At 50.9% G+C, this 21,494-nt stretch overlaps 1 protein-coding gene across 3 annotated transcripts in view; it reads right to left on the reverse strand.

Annotated features, from left to right (window-relative positions):
- Window positions 1-21,494, reverse strand: part of CORO2B (coronin 2B) — a 45,540-nt gene that overhangs the window by 8,179 nt on the left and 15,867 nt on the right. For all 3 annotated transcript variants that reach the window (XM_052807963.1, XM_052807962.1, XM_052807961.1), the window contains 2 exons: window positions 14,362-14,562; window positions 1,499-1,615 (listed from right to left, as the gene is read on the reverse strand). In XM_052807963.1, coding sequence (XP_052663923.1) covers window positions 1,499-1,615; window positions 14,362-14,562 — 318 coding nt within the window. The remainder of the gene's footprint in view (window positions 1-1,498; window positions 1,616-14,361; window positions 14,563-21,494) is intronic.

Consider the following 21,494-nt stretch of genomic DNA (forward strand, 5'->3'; position numbering starts at 1 on the left):
GGCCATTAATATTGGGTGCTGCTAAGATGTGAAATCCTCATCACCGCCTTGGAGAGGATTAACCCATAGCGATGTCCTGGGGACAAGGCTGCACACGTCGTCCTCCCTGCATAGGGCATGATGGAGAAAAGACACGAGTCTGGAGCAGGACCAGCTGGCTGCATCACCATGCTCCCCCCAGGCTAGCGGTGCACGTGGCAGGTCCTCCGTGTCTCCTGCGGCGGTGGTGTCCCCAGCCTGGGACCGGCAGTGCCCCCGGGTGACAAATATCATGCAAATACTCTGTTTTCTGCAGCTCAGACTCCTCAAGCACCTGAGCATCCTCTCTCATTAGTAAAGACTGTTGGCCTGAACCTTGTTAAACCTCCTGGGAGTGAGTGGAGAGAGCCCGAAGGTGCAGGACCTGCCCATAAGCAGCACCCTGGGCATGGGGTGGCACCAGGAGCCATGAGCCCACCCAGCTGTGGGGCTGATCCCCTCCAACTAATCTCCACTGGGGACACCCCTGCACCAGACAGCCTCAGGGGCAATTAACTTAATTTTCCAGGTTTAACAATGACTCATGAAGTCTTCCCAGTATCCTCCCTCCCTCCCAGTACCCCTGTTCCCCAGCAACTGTATATAAAAGGTTATAATTTAAGGTGGGAGACAGCTCACCATGATTCATGGCCATGATCTGCATTTTTTTCCCTACTCAATATCTTCCTTGACAAGCTTTCAGCTAATAAAAAATGCCAATATACTGAACTGAAGGAGAGGATGAGACATTAGGTGATAATACAGTGAAACACTAAGGATCAGGCAAGGCAGATTTGTAACTGGTTAAAAACTGGATCACCCCAAACCCCAGCTTCTGCCATGCAGAACGGGTGATGGTTTTTGATCCTCTCCCTTGTACAAAGGCTTTTTTTCCTTTGTGATACAGCCTTTAGGATGGACTTGTTTGCATCCAGAAAATAAAAAGGAGGAGGATGCAAATAACAGCTACGTAAAGATGACCTGATTCATTATCCCCCAGCCTGCAAAGCTGCCTTTTGCTTGTATCACTTGATGGATCAGGCCACGAGAGCAGTTGCAGCCCCTGCGGTCCCCGAGAGCATGAAGGATTAATAATAGCATTGCTGTTGGGCTTGTAAAAAAAAAAAACCAAAAAAAACCCCCAAAAAACTCATTGTGCACAGCTGTACGGCTTATCTGCAGCAGGGGATGCAGAAAGAGCAGCACTGTGACGATAAGGGACACTGGGGACAGCAGAGGAGCTGGGCACCAGCCACAGCCCCTGCACCACCGACACAGGAGCCAGGGATTGGCACAGTTTGCCTATGGCTCTGCATCAATCTCCTACTCCCTCTCCATTCCCAAGACGGCTGAGCCATCACCCACCCACAGTGCCTCCAGCAGCCCCTTCCCACGCCTCTGGGTGTACAAACTGAAGGCAGGAGGGTTCACGGAGCTGCATGACTCCGAGGAGGTGCCAGCCTGAAGCATTGCAGCTCACCGAGGTGTCTTCAGAGCATGATGCGATGATGTTCTCAATGAAGGGATTCCACTTGATGTCCAGCACGTTGCCCTGGTGACCACAAACTTTGGGGTAGTTTGGTTCGATCCGGCCTGTCTGTAATTTAAAATAAACCAAAAAAAGAGGAAAAAAAAAATTCAGTTATAAAATTGGTCTTTTTTAAGGCTGGAGCCTTGTTAGGGGAGAAAGCTCCATAGCTCGCCCCAGGATGGGGTTTTTGGCTGGAGGAGACACCTGGTTGAATTGGGGATTGGTTTTACCTCATCAGTATTCCCAGGGCATCTGCAGCTGATCCACGTATGAGAAGGGGTTTCTGCAAACACAACCCCATAGGGCTGCTCTGTGCGAGCACCCGCCCAGCCCCAGTGCAGTAGGAAATCTCTGCATGACCATCTGAAACCAGGGGCAAAAGGGCTGGAAGGGACTTGAGGCAGATCAGCCATTGGGTCACACATGAAACATTTGGTACTTTCCTCCCAAACTTCAGAAGCGATGTTGTATGCGTACACCACAGAACAAATCCCCACTGGCTTCAGGATCACAAACACTCTTGCTTAACCATGCTAATAACTTAACGGTTACACCACTTGATGGGTTCCTTCCACACAGATGGAAACCCTTGCAAGACTTTTGGGGATGGTGTGGTCTTGCCGCCCCAGCAGAGCAAGGACCTGCAGAGCTCCGCAGCAGAGGACGGTGCACAGCACTCAGCACAGCCTCCTATTAAGGTTCCCATCGCAGATGGGTTGCGGGAACCCCCTGCTCTTTGCAGGGACCTTGCAGGGTGTCTCCAGGGCTGGCGACCCCACCGTCCTTCCTTCCCCTGTGCTGGCTCCTTGCCGCAGCCCGGAGGTGGTGGCACGCTCGGAGCGTGCAAGCTAACTAGGTCAGCACGACACAGCCACTAAATATTTCATAGCCCTTCCAGCACTGACCTTTTAACATATTAAGCTCCTGGCTCCATTTAACATGAACAAAGAAACACACCGAGGATAACACGCTGCATTTTTACCATCCGCAGCTAAGGGCAACAGCCAGGAGCACTCTGGGCAGCCGGATCAGGCCCGGGGACTCAGCCCTGCGCCATCACTGCTGGGAAGGTTTATTTGAATTAATTTGCTCCCAAGGAGACAGGGCTGCTAATTGCCAGGCAGCCACGGTGCCCGCTGCAGCACTGCACGGGCGGTCGCAGCTCCGGTGAACACCTGCCAGGACCAGCACGGGATGCGCAGGCAGAGCAGCTCTGCCTGCCTGGATTTGGTCAGAGACAGAGATGCAGAAAATTGTCACACGAGCCACTGAGAAGCACAGGCAAACCCAACCCTCCCCAAGCCCACTTTATCAATTTTAAAATTTCATCGGCACTATTATTAGAATGAAAAGCCGGTTCTTGCTCAAATTGCTACAACAGCTCTAAGTCATCCCTTGGACACAGCCCATATAGAAGATGAGAACTAGGCTGGGCTTAAAACACCGGGGACTTAGTTATATGGGTCATTTCAGTTATTGAGGTAAAGTGAAAAAAATAGGTGCCTGCTCTCGCTGCCTTCAGTATGTGAACAAATGGACACCTTCAGCTCCATCGCTGGCTGGGTAACGGGGTCATCGGCAGTCGTTCCCCTCTGCCCTTCGATACAGTCTCTTACAAACGCTCATTAACTCCCCGGCGTGTGACAGGCGCGGGATCACATCCCCATTAGCCAGTCTGTGATGAGCACTTAACGCAAGACTGATTTCTAACTCATGAGCCTCTTTCTAATTAGGGCATGTTACGCAAATTCCCTACCCATATGGCACAGGGTTCATTTTCCCCTCGGTGATTGATACCTGCCGGTGTGATTTTAACCTCCATTAGGGCCAATTTCAGGGGTGTCAGGGCAGGGATGGGTGGAAGGGACGGGATGGGGCAGCTGCGCCTCTCTCCTCCTTCAGCTGCCGACAGCATCACTTCAGCTCGCTCAGAGAGCCTGAATTTTGATCCTTCTGCCCATCAGCAACAACCCGGCTCAGATCTGAGCTGCCACGTCAGCCCTGGACCCTTAACTGCATCCTGCCATCCACTAATGCATTTTCTTCCCTGCATGTACCTGGCAGCTTCGCCCCAGATAAGCAGCAGTGATCGATGTACACAACATTTCTGACATTATCAAATAGCTGAAAAGGCATTTTCCTGGTTAATGCCCCAGACCTGGGTTTTATTAGCACTATTATAAATCAGTTCACATTTTTAGGGATAAAAACAAGGAAAGTGACTTTCTGACAGTTTTGCCAGGGTGACCCAAACGTCTGGCAGCCGGTGGCTCTGGATGATGCCACAGCCGGAGGGATGGTCCCCTGAACCCCCCATCCTGGCTCCAAATCCCTGCAGACCCTCATCCCCCCTCCTGCCCCCAGGATACTCTTCTTTGCCTAGATTACATCAAGCACCATTGCAAACACCAGAGCATCCCATAGGAAGGGCAATACATTAAAGTACGCACCACGTGTGGATTTTAAATTTTGCTTTTAAACAGTGGCAAAGACAGCCCCTTGGGAAGTCCCCATCATGCCAAACCTGCACAGCGGGGGGCAATGGCCCCCAGTGACCCCCCCAAAACACTAAGATCTCCATGCTGGGAGCCAACAGTCCCAGGAAAAGCAAAGCCCAAGAAGGAGCATCGACTGACCAAGCGCCAAAAGTACTTGGGCCATAATACAAGGAAAATCATTAGAGAAGTCCTTCATTTAAATAAAAAATAAAGTATTTCTGATGCAGAGCCTAGAAAACAGCTTTGATCAAAAAGTTAGTTTTCCACCAAGTTGAATTTTCCAAAGGGGTGGAGGGGAAGATTTAGGAAAATGTTGCTTTTCACTAAAAACAGCTCAATATCTAAAACATTCAGCAGTTGTTTCCTCGGGGCCCTGGTACACCGGGTGCCCTTGCTGCGCTGGGCACCCAGGAGGAGCTGTTTGCCCTGATGGATGCTCGGGACATGGGGCGAGAGCTGCCCATCGCCTGGGGAGACCTGCAGAGCCCCTGGGTCAGCTATCGCCTTCACCCGAACTCCACTGCAAAAATCACGCCAAGAAAAGTTACAAAGAAAAATCTGATTTTTCATATTCTTTAAGTTTTCCCATGGAAAAAAATTAATTTTGCCCTCTTTTCACAGGTTGGGGAGGAGCTGGCATGTATGGGGAGAGCTCAGCGCTGGAGAGAGGACAGGGTGCTTTGGGTCTCATCCTGCACATGAGCATCATACAGAGCAACGCGTGAGCTGCAGGGATGCAGCCCCCGGGACAAGCAGACAAGATTTGGGAAGGAAAAACCCAAAAGCGAGACAAAGAAGGTGAAGGGAAACATAGCAAAGTCAGTCCAACACAAAGCTCTGCCTCCCGGTACCACCCAGCAACCCTCCTATGAATTAATGGGATGCAAAGCACAGCTTTATCGGTTATTATATTAAGTACGCTAGCAGACACCGCTTAACCTTATCTAGCTTTCCCCCTGTTTTCATATTTGCATTAGCATGACATTATTAACACACTGTCTAGAGTAGAAATTCATGCAGCAGCTGTTAAATTCCAGGCGGACAGACCTTTTAATGGCACAAGTTAATATGCAATCACTTTAATTTTGAGCAACCAGCTGAGTGATTTCCTTTGCAAAGCAGATTTGATGGGTTTTGTCAAAATTCATTAGGCTTTCAAGAGGACAAACCAGACTCTGGATACTAGGGATAGCTTCTGCCCAAGAAGTCAAGAGGTTTGATCAAAGTTAGTTGAATGCAGCCAGCACGCAGGAGCTGCCACGGTGCCTGCAGTAAGGGACAGTGCCTATGCAAGAGCAGTGGTGAGTTGTGCCCATACCCAGGGCACCTGAAAGAGGACAAGGAGCCAAATAAAGGAAATAAAAAGAAAAAAAATAAATGAAATAGGGATTCATGCCATAGCTTCCCATTTAGTCATTCTTAGAGGGACCTTGCCAGCAGCCATGCATTAAGCCATGGTGAATCCTAATCGCTGGATCCCTGACCCCTGGCTAGGGCAAGCTCGGTGACCCAGATACCATCTCTTTAGCAAGAGCATGCCATGCTGTGGGGTGGCTCTCCGGGCTCCAGCAGCTCTGACATTTTCCATGGCATGCACTGGAAGGAGCAAACCTTCCAGCAACTTCAGCCCCTCAAAGCCCTCCCTTTGCTGGAGCAATTAGGAGCACTTGAAAAGGAGAAAGTTGTTTGTATTATGGCTGGGGGACAAAGGGGAGAAAGGACCATGAATTTTTTTAAGCTTCTTGAATTCAGTTATTTTGCTGCTTGGTGACCGAGAAGGAAGCCTTCCCCTAGGAACGGCTGGAACAGCAGCGAGGGCAGAGCCCAGGAGGGGTGGATGCACCACCCCAGGAGGTCGGACTGCCCCAGGAAGGGGAACACCATCACCAGGAGGAGCTAAGCCTCTTTATTCTTAGAAGCATCCCTCTTAAGCACTCTACATCATCAAAGCGTTGCTGTGAGCAGCGTGAGCTCATGAGTAATTTTGATATCAGAGTTCACCTCAGTGAACCTCCTGGCCATCACCAGACCCGAGCAATGGGAAGCGTTACCGCTTCAGACCCTCTAGGCAGCACAAGCTTCAGTCTCATGATGGCAGGACTCCACACTTGCTTTGCAATCAACCAGCAGGAAGCTCGGATAAATCATTTTAATATATGTATTCTATAAAACCTGCTTTTCACCAGGTTCCCTGGAAATACAAACCCAGAACATTTCCAAATCCTCGTGTTTCCTATGAAGCTCTGCAAGTGTGGCACAAACCTTTATTCAAACTACCCTCAAACCAACCATGCGTGGAAAACTTTACAGAAACAATAGCAGCATCCACCTGGCATCGATGCCAGCACCTTCAGCACTTGTCCCTGGGTGAGAAACCTCCCCGAGGAAGGAGCACCCACCACCAGCCCTGGGGACTGGCCAGACCACCCTTCCCCACCCAGCAGCTTCCCCCAGACGCTCCCTAATCCCTTATTAGCTTTTAGAGGAGGATCAGGGAAGCGCTGCCTGAGCCATAGGGGATTTACAGGGTTTCCCAGGAAATCCTTGAGTACACACAAGTCTCCAGTGGTTGAGATTAAGAGTAAATACATTTACTGCTGTCTTTTTAAAGAAGGTCTCTCCTATTTCAGAGCCAAAAAGGAGGAAATTACACAGATTTCCCTGACCTGGGGCAGATCCCCGGCTGATTTCAGTACAAGGAAAGGTCATTGCAGGTTAACTGATCTTCATTAGGAACCAAGTCAAACAGAACCCGCACAAGCGAGAGAGAAATTGGGCAAACCATTGGCAGGGACCCAGAAAACCCATTGCCACGATGGGTGCTGGCTGCACATCTCCCTGTAGCAGGGACGAGCCCTGGCTGAGAGCCCACAGGAAGGGGGAGGCAAGAGGAGGGCTCCAGGCAGAGCTGGGCATCACATCTGCAACACGAGTTACTTAAGCAAAGAGCAGCGAGCGCTTGAACACGAGGGGACGGGTTCCTGGGCAGTGGAGGTGTTGCACCAAGAGTCAGCACTTGCTGCCCTAGTCACCTGTGCAGTTGCACAAATAATTCCCCAAGGAAATTCCCATGTGCAGGTGGAAGGATGCTGCTGTTGGAGATGTTTCTCTCCAACAACTGAATAAGGACAGATGCCTCAAGCCTTTCCTCCACTCTTTCTGCTCTCCCCTAGCAGCCTCCCTTCTGCCAGGATGCTCATCCAGCCTCCAGCAGCTGCAAACCACCAGACGGGAGCAATTGCATGGCCCCAGTTCGGCCAGAGCTAGCCAAGGCCGAGGAGACTGGGCAACCACACATGTGTTCCCAAGCAGGATCATCCCCCGGGAGGGATGGGGCACACAACTGACCTGGCTGGAAGCTGGTCCAGGGAGTCTCAGTAATATAAATCCATTAAAAAACCCAAGCCCAAATAAATCCATGCAAACATCAGTTCCAGGTGCTGGAAATGTCTGAACCTGCTTCTGGGTCCTGCAGAGAGTAACCCAGTTGTCATGAACACACTGCCAAGCCTCCTGACTGCTCTTGTGAATGAGAGCAATAAGGAAAACACTAAGCCAAGAGCCAGCTTTCTAGTAAACAAATTCTAGAAGCTCAGCTCACGTTCTGGCACCTTTGAGTGAAGAAGCTATTTAGCCAGATGTGCACCTCCAGGAAAATAACGCCACAAGTGAGAACTGCCACCCCTCTTCCCAGCCTGTAACACCTGGGAAATTCAAACAGGGAGAGGAATGAGATGGAGATGTGCTCTGTGCATCCTCCAGCACCTGCTAAAACAGCATTTGTATTCTTTAAACAAGCAGTGGGAATATACAGGGCGGTGCAGAGCCGGACAGGATTTCTGCTTAGTCCTATGGATTTTATTGCCTGTGTATCTCCCATGCCCTTGGGTCCACAGGCACCTGCCCCAGCCAGCCTCGCCATGGCGAGGGGGAAGAAGTCGAAAGCAGAAAAGGCTGCAACCCAAGCAGGTTTTAGCCACCATCCTCCATACAGCAAGCGCTCTTAGCCATCCTCTCCCCTGGCAGAAGCTACCACCCCCCCCCGCCCACAGCCCCACCAGCAGTGCAGCTGGACAGCATCTCAGCCTCCACACCATGCTCCTTGAGCAAACATCACAAGTCTCCTCTCCATACCTCAGTTTCCCCAGGAGTGATGATGCTATCGCTGTCTCTGGCAAACTCCATGCTTGGGGTGCTTTGGGATAAACACACAGTCCCAGATTTACCAGGTTACTTGCCATAAAAAATTACATCCATTAATAGATGACTCAGTTACTCTTTTTGTTATACAACTAAACCACACAAGTCATAAAGCAAGAAGAGAAATCAGCATTGCTTAATGCCATTTTTGCCAGGATGAAGGTTTAAATATCCTCTTGTGTGGATAGAAATACCGTAAAATTAAATATAAATACTGTTGTGGGCTGTAAGCATCCCATCTTCTGCTCAGGCAGGCTGCAGCCCCACTGCTGCCTGCGCTTGGGGTAACCATCAGATGAGCTTCTCCAGCCGTGCTGGACCCACAGAGCCCTAGAGCCCTAAAACCCACAAAGCAATGCACACAGCAGCTTTTGACAAACAATTTGCACAGATTAAAACCCCGAAGCCTTGCTGCAGAAGTATTTATCTGCACCATAAAAGCAGTAGCCAGGCTCAAGCTTGTTAATTAAAAAGACAAAAGCCCGTATAATGTCCCTGTTAAATTGGATTATGGACACTAAAAATAAATCCATGTTTATTGGTAACAAAAAGCCACTTTTCCCCAGCGAGGACAGGGTTTCTCTCTATTTTAACCGGCAGAGGGGGCAGGCAATTGCAGGCAGGGCTGTGCTACAATGGGCCAGGCAAAGCCGAGCTCTCGCTTCCCCAGGCTCGACCCCAGGCTTTGCTGCAAACGCAGCAGCATTAATGGGGGCAAAAATCCATATTTCCTCTCCCAAGCTCCTGTTGGTCCAAGGATTCAGGTTTTCAAACCTTGTTTCCTCCTGTGGTCCACCACCAGCTCTCAGGGCAGCATTAAAGTTTTATGCTGACACTTTTTGACTGATCCAGGTGCTTAAAACCAGCCAGATCCCAGGTCTGGGCTTCCCACAGCTGCTCTCCTGTTATCTCCTTGATAAATGCAGGGACATCAGATTGTGCTCCAATGTGGAATGGTAATGCTGAAGTGTCAGCTTTTTTGTAAGCCTCGGGTCTTTTTTTTTTCTGGCCAACTCTAGGTTAAAGGAAATGTCTCCTGCAGACTAAAATCAGAGAGAGAAAAATTCACAGAAAACAAAAAAGTAGCACAGACCAAGTGAGTCTCCTGGGTCCTGAGTTTAAAGGCAGAAAAGCCCCACGGACATAGTACAGAGAAACAAAGAAAATTCTGTATTTTTTCCTGCAGAAACCCTCCCGGTACTTTGAAGTGCAGCAGTTCTGAGAAGCAAGGAAAAGAGCCATGTGATGAGCTTGCCCGTTCTCTGCCCAACCTTGGCAAGTCAATGTCCCCGCAGAGTAGGGCATGCACGGGGGGGGTCCCTTGGGCGATGCCACAGGCAGAACAGATGCCACCAGCACCTTGAGCCAAGACAAGTCATCCCAGAGCCAGGGCAGGCTGCCTGGGGCACGCAGCCCACTCCTCCCGCTCGCCAGCTGCCACCCAGCTGCCAGGGGGGCACCCGCTAATCCGACAGACAAGGGACGGTGGCCCTGCTCCTTGTGACACAGGGGCTGCTCCTCTGTTGCATCCCCCTGTGCTGGGTAAGGAAGGGACAGGCAATACAGGCAAGTGGTTCCCTGCAGCACAACTCAGGCTTTGCCCAACTGCTGTCCCTGTCCTCCCCAGGGCTGCCGTGGAGGTTTGGGACCTCCGTGGGGATTAGCAATGGGTCTGCCACCTCCATGGGCTGCCCCAGCTCTGGGCAGGGTTATACAGGCCCCCACAGCAGCAGTGATGGGCATCAGTGTCCCACTCGGACCCCTGCCAGCCCCCCCACAACCCCCACGTTCACACTTCTGCTGCTCTGCACAGCCACCCATCGCCAGCAGCAAGGCAGCCCTGCCCGCAGCAGGGTGAGGGACCTGCCCCACGCCCAGCCCCACGCCATGGGCACTGAAGCTCAAGCAGCTCGCACACAACAACCACGGCTGCAAGAGGCAGCACTGGCACGAGCAACAGCTTCAGACTTCAGCTTCCTACGTGTAAACAGAGACTCCACCTTCCTGCTCACTGCTTCCTTCAGGCATGCAGGCAGATAACATTGTCTGGCTGCAGAAAACAAGCTATCTTCATCCCATGTAGAAACAAAAATCCTCCCGACGCAGCACAAGTGATGCCAGCCACCCTTCCCCTGCAAGGGCTGTCCTAAGGGACCCCTACAGCATCCCCTTACCACCCTAGCAAGCTGCATTACAACCCCTCCTCCCCCCAGCCCAGTTTATATGAAGCTAATTGAATCAGGCACAGCTGAAATAAATCCCCATACCGCTGGAGTTTGTTCTTCCCCAGCTGTTTTGGCCAGCTCAGGGCCAGGAAAACCCCGGTGCTGCCCAAAACAGGTAGGCTTTCCGAGCTTCCTTGGTGCTGCTTGTTGCAGGTGAGCTGCAGTGCAAACACATCAGTTTATTTTTTGATTTAATAACTGCTGCCAAAAGCTCTCCCAGCTCTGGGACTGGGAGGAGAGCAGCTCTCGGGCTTCAGGGCTGCAAGTACAGCATCCTCAAAAAGTGCCACGTATTTTGTCCTTTCCCTGGCCAGCATGCTCCGGGGCTCCCCACGCGTTTGGATAAGGCTAAAGCATTTTGAAAACTAAACAGACCAAAGCTGAACACAACAGTTTAGGGCTAGAAACTCCCCAGGGAGGGGGAGGGCGGGTGCTCCTAGGGCTGCTCGGCCCCATCCTGGCTCTGGGGTCACGCATGGATGTGAAAGTCATTGCTTTCATTTCAGAGGAACAGAAAAGCCCCATCGCTACCGATAAAAGCCTGGAAATGCCACGGAAAGCACCTTGGAGCGTTTGAAAGCCCAGAAGAGGCAAAAAGGCTCCTCCATGGGTGACTCTGTGCTATTGATGGCGATGCTGGATTTCAGTGCTGATGTTAAGGAATGTGCAGCACTGGGAACACACTGCTGTTTGGGCTGTAAAGGGTCCGATCTCAGATTCTCCCAATTAAGCACGTTCTCTGCTAAAAAATTGTAGCCACATGATTCCTGATGTTTCTGGAATTTTTGCAGAGATCTTTTCAAAATAGAGCCCAAATCCTGGCTTTCCTATAATTTCACAGGTCCGGCTCACCCAGCTCCTCTCTGTCCACACGTCCCTTCACAAGGCAGAGAGTACAGGGGACGGCTCGCGGGGAGGATGGGGTCTTTCCAACCTACGCAGCCTTGCACAAGTGGTTACACATCCCTGTGATCGCTACGTAAATACGTGAGGAACCAGCATTTCTGATGTGCACGCAGAGGAACATATGGCCCAGCGTATGCAAATGCATTGTCACTTGAAGCATAAAGCAGAGGGGTTTCTGGTGAACATTTCTGAGCAGAACAGAGAGCAGAAATGTAAAAAAAAACAGATGGCAGCAAATCAAATCCTGAGTAGATCTGCAGTATCTAGGTTACCTTAATTATGTTCAGCTAAATATGGATGCCAATTAATTAGAGGGCTGCTGATTTCCAAAGAAAATTAGTTTACTCTTAATGAGCTAATCAGTCCCTATTTAAAAAAAAAAATGAAATTATTAGATTGTACAAAGGCATGTGCAGCCACTTGACACGGAGTGCCAAGGTCTGCTCCGGCTGGGATTTTTTGGGTGCAATATTGCCAGGATTTCCACACGGGGCTGACGATCCCTTCGGAACAGGTTGCAAATGGCATCGTGCTCCCTCTGCTCTTATCCCACTGGGACCGGGCTACGTTTGCCAGAAAAAAAAGGTAATTTGCTGGCAATACTGGGCTATTAGCTCAGGATTTAGGACCATGAGCAAGTGGTGTGTGGATGGGCATCCTCCCAGCTCGGGCTCAGTGGTGTGGGGAGGGAGGCAGAGATGGAGGCTGGAGCACTCCGAGTGCTCAGAAAAAGCTCCTGGTTTTTTGAATATTAATAAGAGTCAAGCTGTGTGCTGCAATTAAAATGCTGATTATAATTTCTTCCATCTGTAGCCGATTCTACTCCAGAAATTAAAGAGAAATTCAGAAGAGATGTGAATGTTACATGGGGAAAGTGTCTAAGAGGAATGCCAGGGTGTGGGGAGATGGGGTGCGGAGGGACTCGGAGGGGAGCGCTCCCCCATCCCGCTGTGGCCAGCTTTGCCAGCTTCCCCTCCCGGCTGGAAATCCTGGTGGGTTTGTCACTGCGACTTGCTGTCCAGCAGCCTGAGAGACAACCACCTTCTCCCCATGCATGTCGTACATCTTCATACACGGTGTGTCTTCAAGTTGCATGGGGTAGGTGCATCCTTAAGGGGAGTGAGTGCAGCTCCTCCAATGTCAAAAATGCTCTCGAGAATGAGTGACTCGGAGCCCCCATGTCCCCTCCTGCAGCCCAGGAGCCATGGGGCGAGGGAAGGGTGCCCAGGGATGGGATGCTGGTACCAGCTCCAAGCTGCTGGTCCACACACTGGAGCACCAGCAGGAGAGCAGCAGCATCAGTGTGACCGTGGTACCCCGTGGCAGTGCCCTGTGCTCAAGTTTCAGCAGCAAAGCAAAGGTAGTATTTATTTCATGTTCAAGGTTGCTGCCGCCCGGCTTTTCCTTCAAGAGACGCAGCTCTGTGCCTGCTACGGGGATGAGTGCTCGGCCAGGAGCCACTGCTGCACGCCAAGTGCAGTCCCACGGGGCGGCTTCTGAAGCATCAGCTGAATTTACAGGAGTTTAAAATTGCATGAGCAAGAGATATGCGGATTCACGGGGGTACTCACGCAAAGAGCTGGGGAAAGTCTTAGCTGGGGAAGCAAAAGCCCAGCACGGTGGGGAGAAGGGATACATGCTGCAAACAGGATTGATAGCGCAGAGGCGTGTGCACCGCTTCCGCCGTGCAAAGTGCTTTAGACAGGTACAGCTGCAAACCAAAGCCCAGAGCCCTCTGCACAGCACATGGCTCCTGGGCATCGGCTGCTGGTAAGGGGCTATGGCTTGGTGATGGAGTCTTAAAAATAAATCTTGTGTGAGGTGGCATCTGCTGCAGTGCACAAAGCAAAAGCCCCTGGGGTTTTGCAACAGGAAAACTGGGTGCACAGCCGTGCTCTCCCTCTCAGGCTGCCCAGGGTGTGAAATTTGAGGGCTAAGATTATACAGACAAGCTGAAATAAAGGGTGTCCTGGTTTCAGCTGGGATAGAGTTAATTTTCTTCCTAGTAGCTGGTACAGTGCTGCATTTTGGATTTAGTGTCAGAGTAACATTGATAACACACGGATGTTTGAGTTGTTGCTAAGCAGCGCTTATCCTAAGTTAAGGATTTTTCAGTTTCCCCTGCTCTGCCAGCAAGCAGGTGCACAAGAAGCTGGGAGGGAGCATATCCAGGACAGGTGACCCAAACTAGCCAAAGGGATATCCCATACCATAGAACATCGTGCTCTGTATATAAACTGGGGGGAGTTGGCTGGGGTGGGGGTGGATCGCTGCTTGGGCATCGGTCAGTGGGCGGTGAGCAATTACATTGTGCATCACTTGTATTTTCTTGGATTTTGTTTCTCTCTCTTTTTGTTATATGCCTTTTCATTACAATTATTATCATTATATTTTATATTATTATTGTTATTATTATAGTTTAGTTCAGTTTAGTTATTAAACTGTTCTTATCTCAACCCACGAGTTTTACTTTTTTTTTCCAATTCTTCTCCCCTTCCCATGGGGAGCGGGAAGGAGCGAGCAAGCGGCTGCATGGTGCTTAGTTGCTGGCTGGGGTTAAACCATGACAAGGGCAAGGACCTGCTACCTGCTCGGCAGGACAAGGGGCTCCACAGGGACTCCCTTGCTTTCTGGGAGCTGCATCGGTGAAATACTGGGATCACAAACCTGCGTGGCCTCTGCCACTGAGAAGGGGCAGGGTGGAGATATGCCCAGCGCCCGCCCTGCTGGCACGTGCTCACTGAGAGATGCCAAAAATGCTTTTAACAAATGTTTCATTTTCTTCCTAAAGAAAAAACTCAATTCGCTAAGGCAGCTGTAAATCCTCCCTTCCCCGCACCAGAAAACCCCAGTAAAGGACAGCAGAAGCTTCGGCGCATCCTGCTGCAGGAAGGGATTCCCAGGAAGGAGTGTGCATCCGCACATCTGCCCTTAGGGACCGGCTCCAGATCGGAGTCGCCTCCGCCAGGGCCAAACCTCTTACCTGCTCGAGGGGGATGACGAGGAAGGACCCCCCGCCGGCGCTCTCTGTCACGATGGCAAGGAAGCGGGCGTTGACAGCGCAGAAGTGGTTGTCGTGGACATTCTTGGTGATGGGGATGCCGTCGAAGCAGTGCTCCCGGCTCGCCACCTTCCCGTAGACATTCCGAAACTTGGAGCTGCGGTACTGCGGGCGCCATGACATCTGCGGGGCAAACGCAGAGGGCTTAGCCTTCCAAAAATACCCCACCTGGGCTGTTTCCCAGTTGCTTTCTAGTTTCCAACCTGTGCTGCGTTAGGGATTTTGCCTGACAAGGCACAGCAGTATCAGGGCAGTCCAGATCTGCAAATGTAACACCCTTGAAAAAATGTTAGATGTCTCCCTGGTGCAAGGTACAGCTCACAAAAGGCATTAAAAGGCTCTCTACTGTTGCAAAATTTAAGCTGATCTCTTTTTCAGCATGAACTCCTTATCTAGAACACACAGCACTACTACTTCATGTGCATATGACAAATGAATTAAGGCTTTTAATGCGATGACTTGGAAATGGATTAGTCTGGACCACATGAAAGCATGCATCAGGGCAGAATAAGAGCACTTAGGCAGGGAGTGAGCATCGGAGAGTTGGTACATGATGCGTTCAGCTGTCTCAGCTTATTTTGCATGGGTGTCCCTGCGTGGGCTAACCCACAGCATCGCAGAAGCACTTGCTGCAGGCTGGCTGCCATCGCTGCCGGTGGTGAGATGCTCCCAGGCACCCACAAGCTGATCCCAGCGGACCAGGGATCCCAAGGACCCCCTAGCTCATCCTGCTTCCCCAAACCAAGTCCAAGCACTGCAGATGCATGCACAGAAATGAGCGTGCTTTCGCTTGTCCTCACTACTTTGCTTTTTCTAAGTAAAAAAAGGACTGCTTTTTCCAGTTCGCTCTTCTTTTGAACAATCCTTATGGTAGCACAAGTGTCCATGATAAAATCTATAAAGATTTAAGGCACTTTGAGTGTGCAGAGGAGCATAAGCATTTAAGCCACGTTAGAGCAGCATAAGTACTCAGCTCTATCCAAACACAGGGTAATTGCACGCCTGAGGACTCGTAGCCGCTCATGTCTTCATAACCAGCATCTATCGACAAAAGCACGTAAGTGTGTACTTAAAACACTGGGTCACCTGCTGAGAGCATCTCTCGGTGCAGGGCAACACCACAGAAAACACTCCTGTGGCTGCTCTAATCCTAAATAAATCCAAGTCCCTGCTTCCCAATAAACTCAACACCATGGGCACACTGTCAGGAGCATGGTGTGTTTGAGCAGTGTCTCCTGAATAGGAAAGGGGAGTGCTTTAAGACTGGAAGCAGTAGTGTTTCCATCTCTAACTTGTATAAACAAGCTCATCGGCTTAATTCATGGCGATGGGGCAAAAGGCAGAGGGAGGAGCAGCAGAGGGTAATAGCCTGCACCATGCATTGTAGGGATGATGACATGGGACATGTTGCAGTGACGTCGTGCAAGCAGAGCCCCCGCCATACCAATACTCCTCGCAGCATTCAACGCCCTGCCTGCAGGAAACCTGCCCGTAGGCAGAAATCCTGTGCAAGGATCCCGCTGTGCTGCCTTCATCCACCCATCACACCCAAAATCCCAGCTGCATTTTCCATCCCACCAGCAGCACATATGCTGGGAGCATCCTTCTGAGGATGCACGGCAGCACCGGGGCTGCCCGTTTGCCATGGAGATGATGCTGCGATCCCCAGGCTGCAAGGAAAAAGGACACAGATCCTTGAGGACTTAACCCGGAACGACAGCAGAGACATTTTTGGCTGGAAAGGTTTCTGCTCTGAAAAAATGCAGACTCATGTCCAACAAAGCGCTGTGAATCTTTGCCAAACCTACCCAAGCGGTTGGAGCCAGGCAGGGCGAGGAAAAACACCCCAACCGCAGCCTGAGGAGTGGCTTTCAAGAGTTACACTAAATTCTACACTTTCCTTTGTCTGAACAGATGAGTTTTCATGGTGAAATTAATTTTTTTATAATGGTAAAAAAGCACAAAAATATATTTTGATATTTTTTAAGCTCTCGATTTGTTCTGTGATCCCGGGACTTTGACTTTGCTCTCATTTCTGCCCTCTGTGCCCCTCTGCTCCGGACCTATTGCAAAAAAAGCCCCAAATTCTACTGAAAGGGACACTTGCCCAATCCTTCCCCCACTAAACTTTTCAGATGCCTCGTAGCGTATCCCCACACAGGAGAAAACCCACGGACCCCCCTGCTGAAACTCCTCCTGCCGCGTGGGAGGTAGCAGAAAAGGGGCTCTAAATATTTTCTGCATCCAGAAATTCAGCTTAACGAGTCACTGCCAAACAAAGCCCCAGCACAAATGAGCTCCAAGCAGCCCAGAGATGTGTTTTTACCCTTGACGTGGCTCCTCGCGCGTGTGCTATGGATGCTGCCTACTCGCCACGGTCCCCAGACACAAGAGCGATGCTGCTTCCAGGACCTCACCACTTTTGCATCTCTCTTTTTTCCAGCCCTCCCTGTTTTATTCTTTCAACAAAAACTGGGCAAGTCTCCACTCAGCCCCCGCCACGCCGGGAGGAAGCAATAAGCTTAAGTGCCTGTTTCGCTCGAGAAATCCAGAGTTTCTTTCCTTTAACCTCAGTCAGTATTTCCTGTAAACAGCGTCACATCGCCCTGCGGCCCCAGGGATGCAGACAGCCCGGAAACGCCAGCAAAAGCCCCGGCGAGGGGCTCAGGGCTGGCCAGAGCCGGCATTGTGCGGCGGGCGGCTCCCGGCTGGGCCCTTTCCTGCACATTTCTGGGTTTGGCAGCCGGCGGAGGCTTTCCCACACCAGAAATAGCTCCCTGTGCCGCGTGGGAGAGCTGGGAACCTGGGGGGGGCTTGCAGGGGTCCCAGTCCCACCGGCTGTGGGGAGCATCAGCCTTTGGATGGAGAGGGTGCTGCGGTGAGGGAGGAGCGGGGAAAAGCAGCTGATGGGACAGTTTTGCACCAGCGGGAGGGTTTGGGTTGAAAAATAAAGAGCTCAGTGTCCTTTGGCCCTTCGTCTGGTTCTGAAGCAGGCTGCTCCTGCCGGCGTTGTGTCCCGTCACTGGAGCAAGGTGCTCAAGAGGTGGGTGGGCAGGAAAAGTCCTCTTTCAAAACATCATCTTCGTGTCTGGTCCTTCAGCAGATGGCTGTGTTCTCCAGCTGGAAAGTGTCCTGGGGAAAGCGGCATCTTGCTCTGCGGTACTGTTCACACCTCTGGGTTTGGCACGTGGAGGTGCTGCCGGCATCGAGGGGATCTGCCCAGCCTGGGCTGCCACGCTCTGCCCAAAGCCCTTTCCCTGTGGAGCCCACTGGGCTGCAGGAGGCATTACCCACAAATAAAAACCTAGAAAGATATTCTGGCTGAAAAAAAATGACCAGTTTCCCATTGCATTATCCCATTTAGGGGTTCTCGTGAGTGATGTTTCAGTTCTGGATTGATGAAAACTTCAAGTTTCCAAGCAGATGCCAGCTTTATTTTTCCATTTAATTTTATTATTTATTCCTCCACTTATTTATCCCCACTATATATACTTCAACCTTCTCTTTGAAGCTAGTGTCTTCAGGCAGGCACATCTCATGGGGCTTCCAAGCATCCAGGGGATGGGGGAAGGAGCAGGAGCCCTTTGGTTTCTGCTGGCAGCCCATGGTGGCTGCAGCACTGAGCCCATGGCAGCGCTGCCAGGGACACCCCGGCTCCGATCTGGAAAGATTTCCCCGGCACCCAGGATGTGGACAAGAGCACAAGCCCACGCGCAAGGCCACCAAGGGACCTTAGGGATGCCAGGAGGAAGAAAGTCAATGAAAAACCAACGTGCAAAGCATGGTGCATCGCCCTTACGCTGCAAACACGGCTGCCGATGGGTTGCATGTGGGAAGTCTTCCCAGCAAAATACATGGTTTCACAAGAAACACCACTTTATGATGGAAAACTGTTCAAAACATGTCAAATTTTCTAGCCGGGAGGATGAAAATCTCTTATCCTGCAGCCTTTGCAATCCAGGGTAGAGGTATAGTTTCAAATGGGAAATAGTTTTGTTATTTACTTATTTATTTTCCCTTCACGTGCTGCTTTGCAGAGTCCTTCGCTCCCTGGGGTTTCCAGGCTCAGAGGGAGCACGCTGGAGTTCGGCGCTCGACAAACATCCTATTTCCTGGCCAAGCAAGCGAAGGCTTTTGAAGACGAGGAGGGGATGGAGAGGAGCAGGGATGCAGCGATGCTTCGGACACTGGCAGGACGCAGCTCAGCGTTCCCCTCCAGCGCCGAGTATTTTGCAGGTAGTGCTGACGTTTCCCAGGCGTGGAGGAAAACAGCCTCTTCCCCAAAAGAGCTCGACTCGGGCAAGACAAAGAGGGAAAGGAAAAACTGGAAAAAGTGACCCAGCCACGGTCCCATGCCAGCCCCTCTGCCCTGCGCTTCCTCCCGGGGGGGACGGCGACAGCGACCAGGGGCTTTGCACGGGTGTTTGCATGTGGAGACCAAAGCGTCTCATGTCCCACTGGGTGTGGGGAGAGGTGTCCGTCACCTGGCCATGATGGCATTGTTGTGGCAAGCCCTCCATGTGCCAGGGGACAGGAACCTTCCCCAAAACTTAAAGAGAAACGTTGCATTTGCTGTCTTCCCCTTGAATTTAAACCCTTGCTCCATCTGCATTTCAGCAACTGTGGAAACAAATGGCATTTCAAACTCTTGGGGATTTTTGTTCCAAATTTCCTTTTTCTCCACACTTACAAGCTATTTGCGGGGTTTTGACTTGAATTTTGCAAAATTGTGTGTGTTCAGAACCTATCGTTTTCATTGCAAATTATTTTCCCCCTACGAATACCCTTCTCTCTGCTCTAGAACAGAAAAATGAAAAAAAGAAACTCGGGGTGAGTCAGGGATGCTTGAGAGCCCCTCAGCCATCACCCTGCAGCTGACGGGCATGCTGCTGCCAGCTGCTCTCCGAGAAGACGCACGATGCTGGAAAACAAAAAAATCCTGCTAATTCTAGCTCCTGTGTGCCACTTGCCCTCGTGCACTTGCATAAAGCTGCAGATGTCCCTGGAGCCCCGGTCAGCCCCAGGTCAGATTGAACTCCCAGCAGCGAGGGACCAGCCCCTGTCACCATGCCATGTGCCACATCCAGCAATTCTGGAAGTTATCATCCAAAGCATTTTCTATCCTACAGTATGTAATTTTTATGAAACTCGCTTTTTGAGTAATTCTCTACATTCTGCTGATGCTAATGGGCATTTTTATTTTTCCATCACCTCACTCTCAATGGCTCAGAGGCATTAAAAAAAAATTATTGATTTATTGGACTCATTTCCATCCACCTCCAGAATTGGACTAATGTGCCACCATTTCCAAGGTTCATTCTAGTTCTGCATTATTCTTGGACTCTGGTTTTTCCTTTCATTACAAAACTCCTCCCTTGTTTTAGGTTGAGCAGAACTTACAAGAAAAATGAGAATATTGTAAAGCACTTTGAAGTGAGGCAATAAAATATATCACATCCCCAATCACAACATTCAGCATCAACATTAACCTCATGAAACAAGCAACAGCAAAGAAATTCTCCGCTCCACTCCGGTGTTTTTAGGCTCATTGCAATGTTTTACTTATTTAAGCGCTTGAGGGGAAGAGCGTGTCCCAAAACCCCAAGCTGGAAGGTGGAAATCTCTTTGGCAACAACAGTTAGAGCAGAAAACAGGCGTGCTGGGAAGCCCTGAGCAGGGATACAGGCCAGTGCAGAGCATCTCTATCCCCTTCCTCTCCTTGCCCTGCTCCCCCCAGCAGCCCCGGGGAGGGGAAGGCCAGGCAGCGCTGCCATCCTGCTCCTCCTCTCCAAACAAAAGAACAAAGCAGCTCATTGAGGTTTCATAATTGGAGCAACGATATCTGTCGGCGCCGAGCCGGGCACCGAGGCTGGGGGGAACATCCCTCGTTTAGCAAAAATATTTCATTGAAGGAGAAATAGAGAGGAGCACCAGACTGTTTTCTGTGCGTCATTGCATTGGTTGTGGTGCTGTTCCTCAAAATCAGAGGAAAACACACAGACCTGAAGGTGGGGAAAGGCCCCAGGGACAATATTATAGGCAAGAAGCCTGGCGTTTGCAGCTCCGGGTGAAGCCTGCCGCGCTCCCTGGCACCTTTGCAGAGTTGCATTAGGATCTTGCTCTGTCCCTGCTCCACTGCAAAAGCAGATGTGGGGAGAAGACGGGCAGGAGCATTCAATGTAGGTTGGTTAGCAAGAGATTTTCCATATACGATAGGGCTGGATTAAGGTGACGATGCTGTGGAGCGGCTGCAGCCCCATACCAGGGAAGGGACGGGCAAGTTTTCCTCTCTGAGAGCGCGGGCTGCTCTGTGCGTGGAGGTTGCAGAGAGCTGACTTCCCTCTTTTTCCCCGTCTATCCCAGGAGCTGCAATATTGCATCACGTATCGCAGGGCTGACACAGGAGGAAGAAATGGAGGCATCCATTTCTTGGATGGAGGAGCTGATCCAAGCGGCATCCGCCCTGATCCATGGAAGCGGGGAGCTCCGCAGGACGAGATGCAAAGCAACCCTGCAGCTGCAGAGGGGTCAGAGTTGCCCTGTCCTGGGCAGCCTGGAAGCTCCTGCTTCTTGCAGGGTGGGGAAATAAGCTTTTAAGTGGGTGTCTCAGGCTGCCATTCAGTTTTACAGCAGAGAGCAGCTTCAGGAGCAATTGCATTAAAAAAAAAAAAAAAAGAAAAACTTTTTATTTTGCAGGTTTTTCTCTAGGATGAAGGACTGGTACCCACCCCACAGCCACCATCAGCTGGGCAGAGCAGATGCCATGGGGCAGGCAGATCTGACCCGTATGTCCCAGCACCACACACAAAACCCAGGAGGACCAGCTCTGCCCACATCCCCCTGGGAACAGCACTGCCATTCACCTGGAAAAAAGAAAAGGAACCAAGAAGCAAAAACTCAGCACCTCTTTGGAGGCTTTTCTGATCTGCTGGCAGCTCCAGCCTTTGCCTACCAGCAGCAGCAGGACACAGCTCTTGTCTCAATGTGTTTATTTTTAAATGCATCTTTTCAAGCATCGGGAGTCTTGGCAACAGCAGCCGGGAGGGAAAGCTTGC

The sequence above is a fragment of the Harpia harpyja genome, chromosome 14 (assembly GCF_026419915.1).
Source record: "Harpia harpyja isolate bHarHar1 chromosome 14, bHarHar1 primary haplotype, whole genome shotgun sequence".
NCBI classification, from domain to species: Eukaryota; Metazoa; Chordata; class Aves; order Accipitriformes; family Accipitridae; genus Harpia; species Harpia harpyja.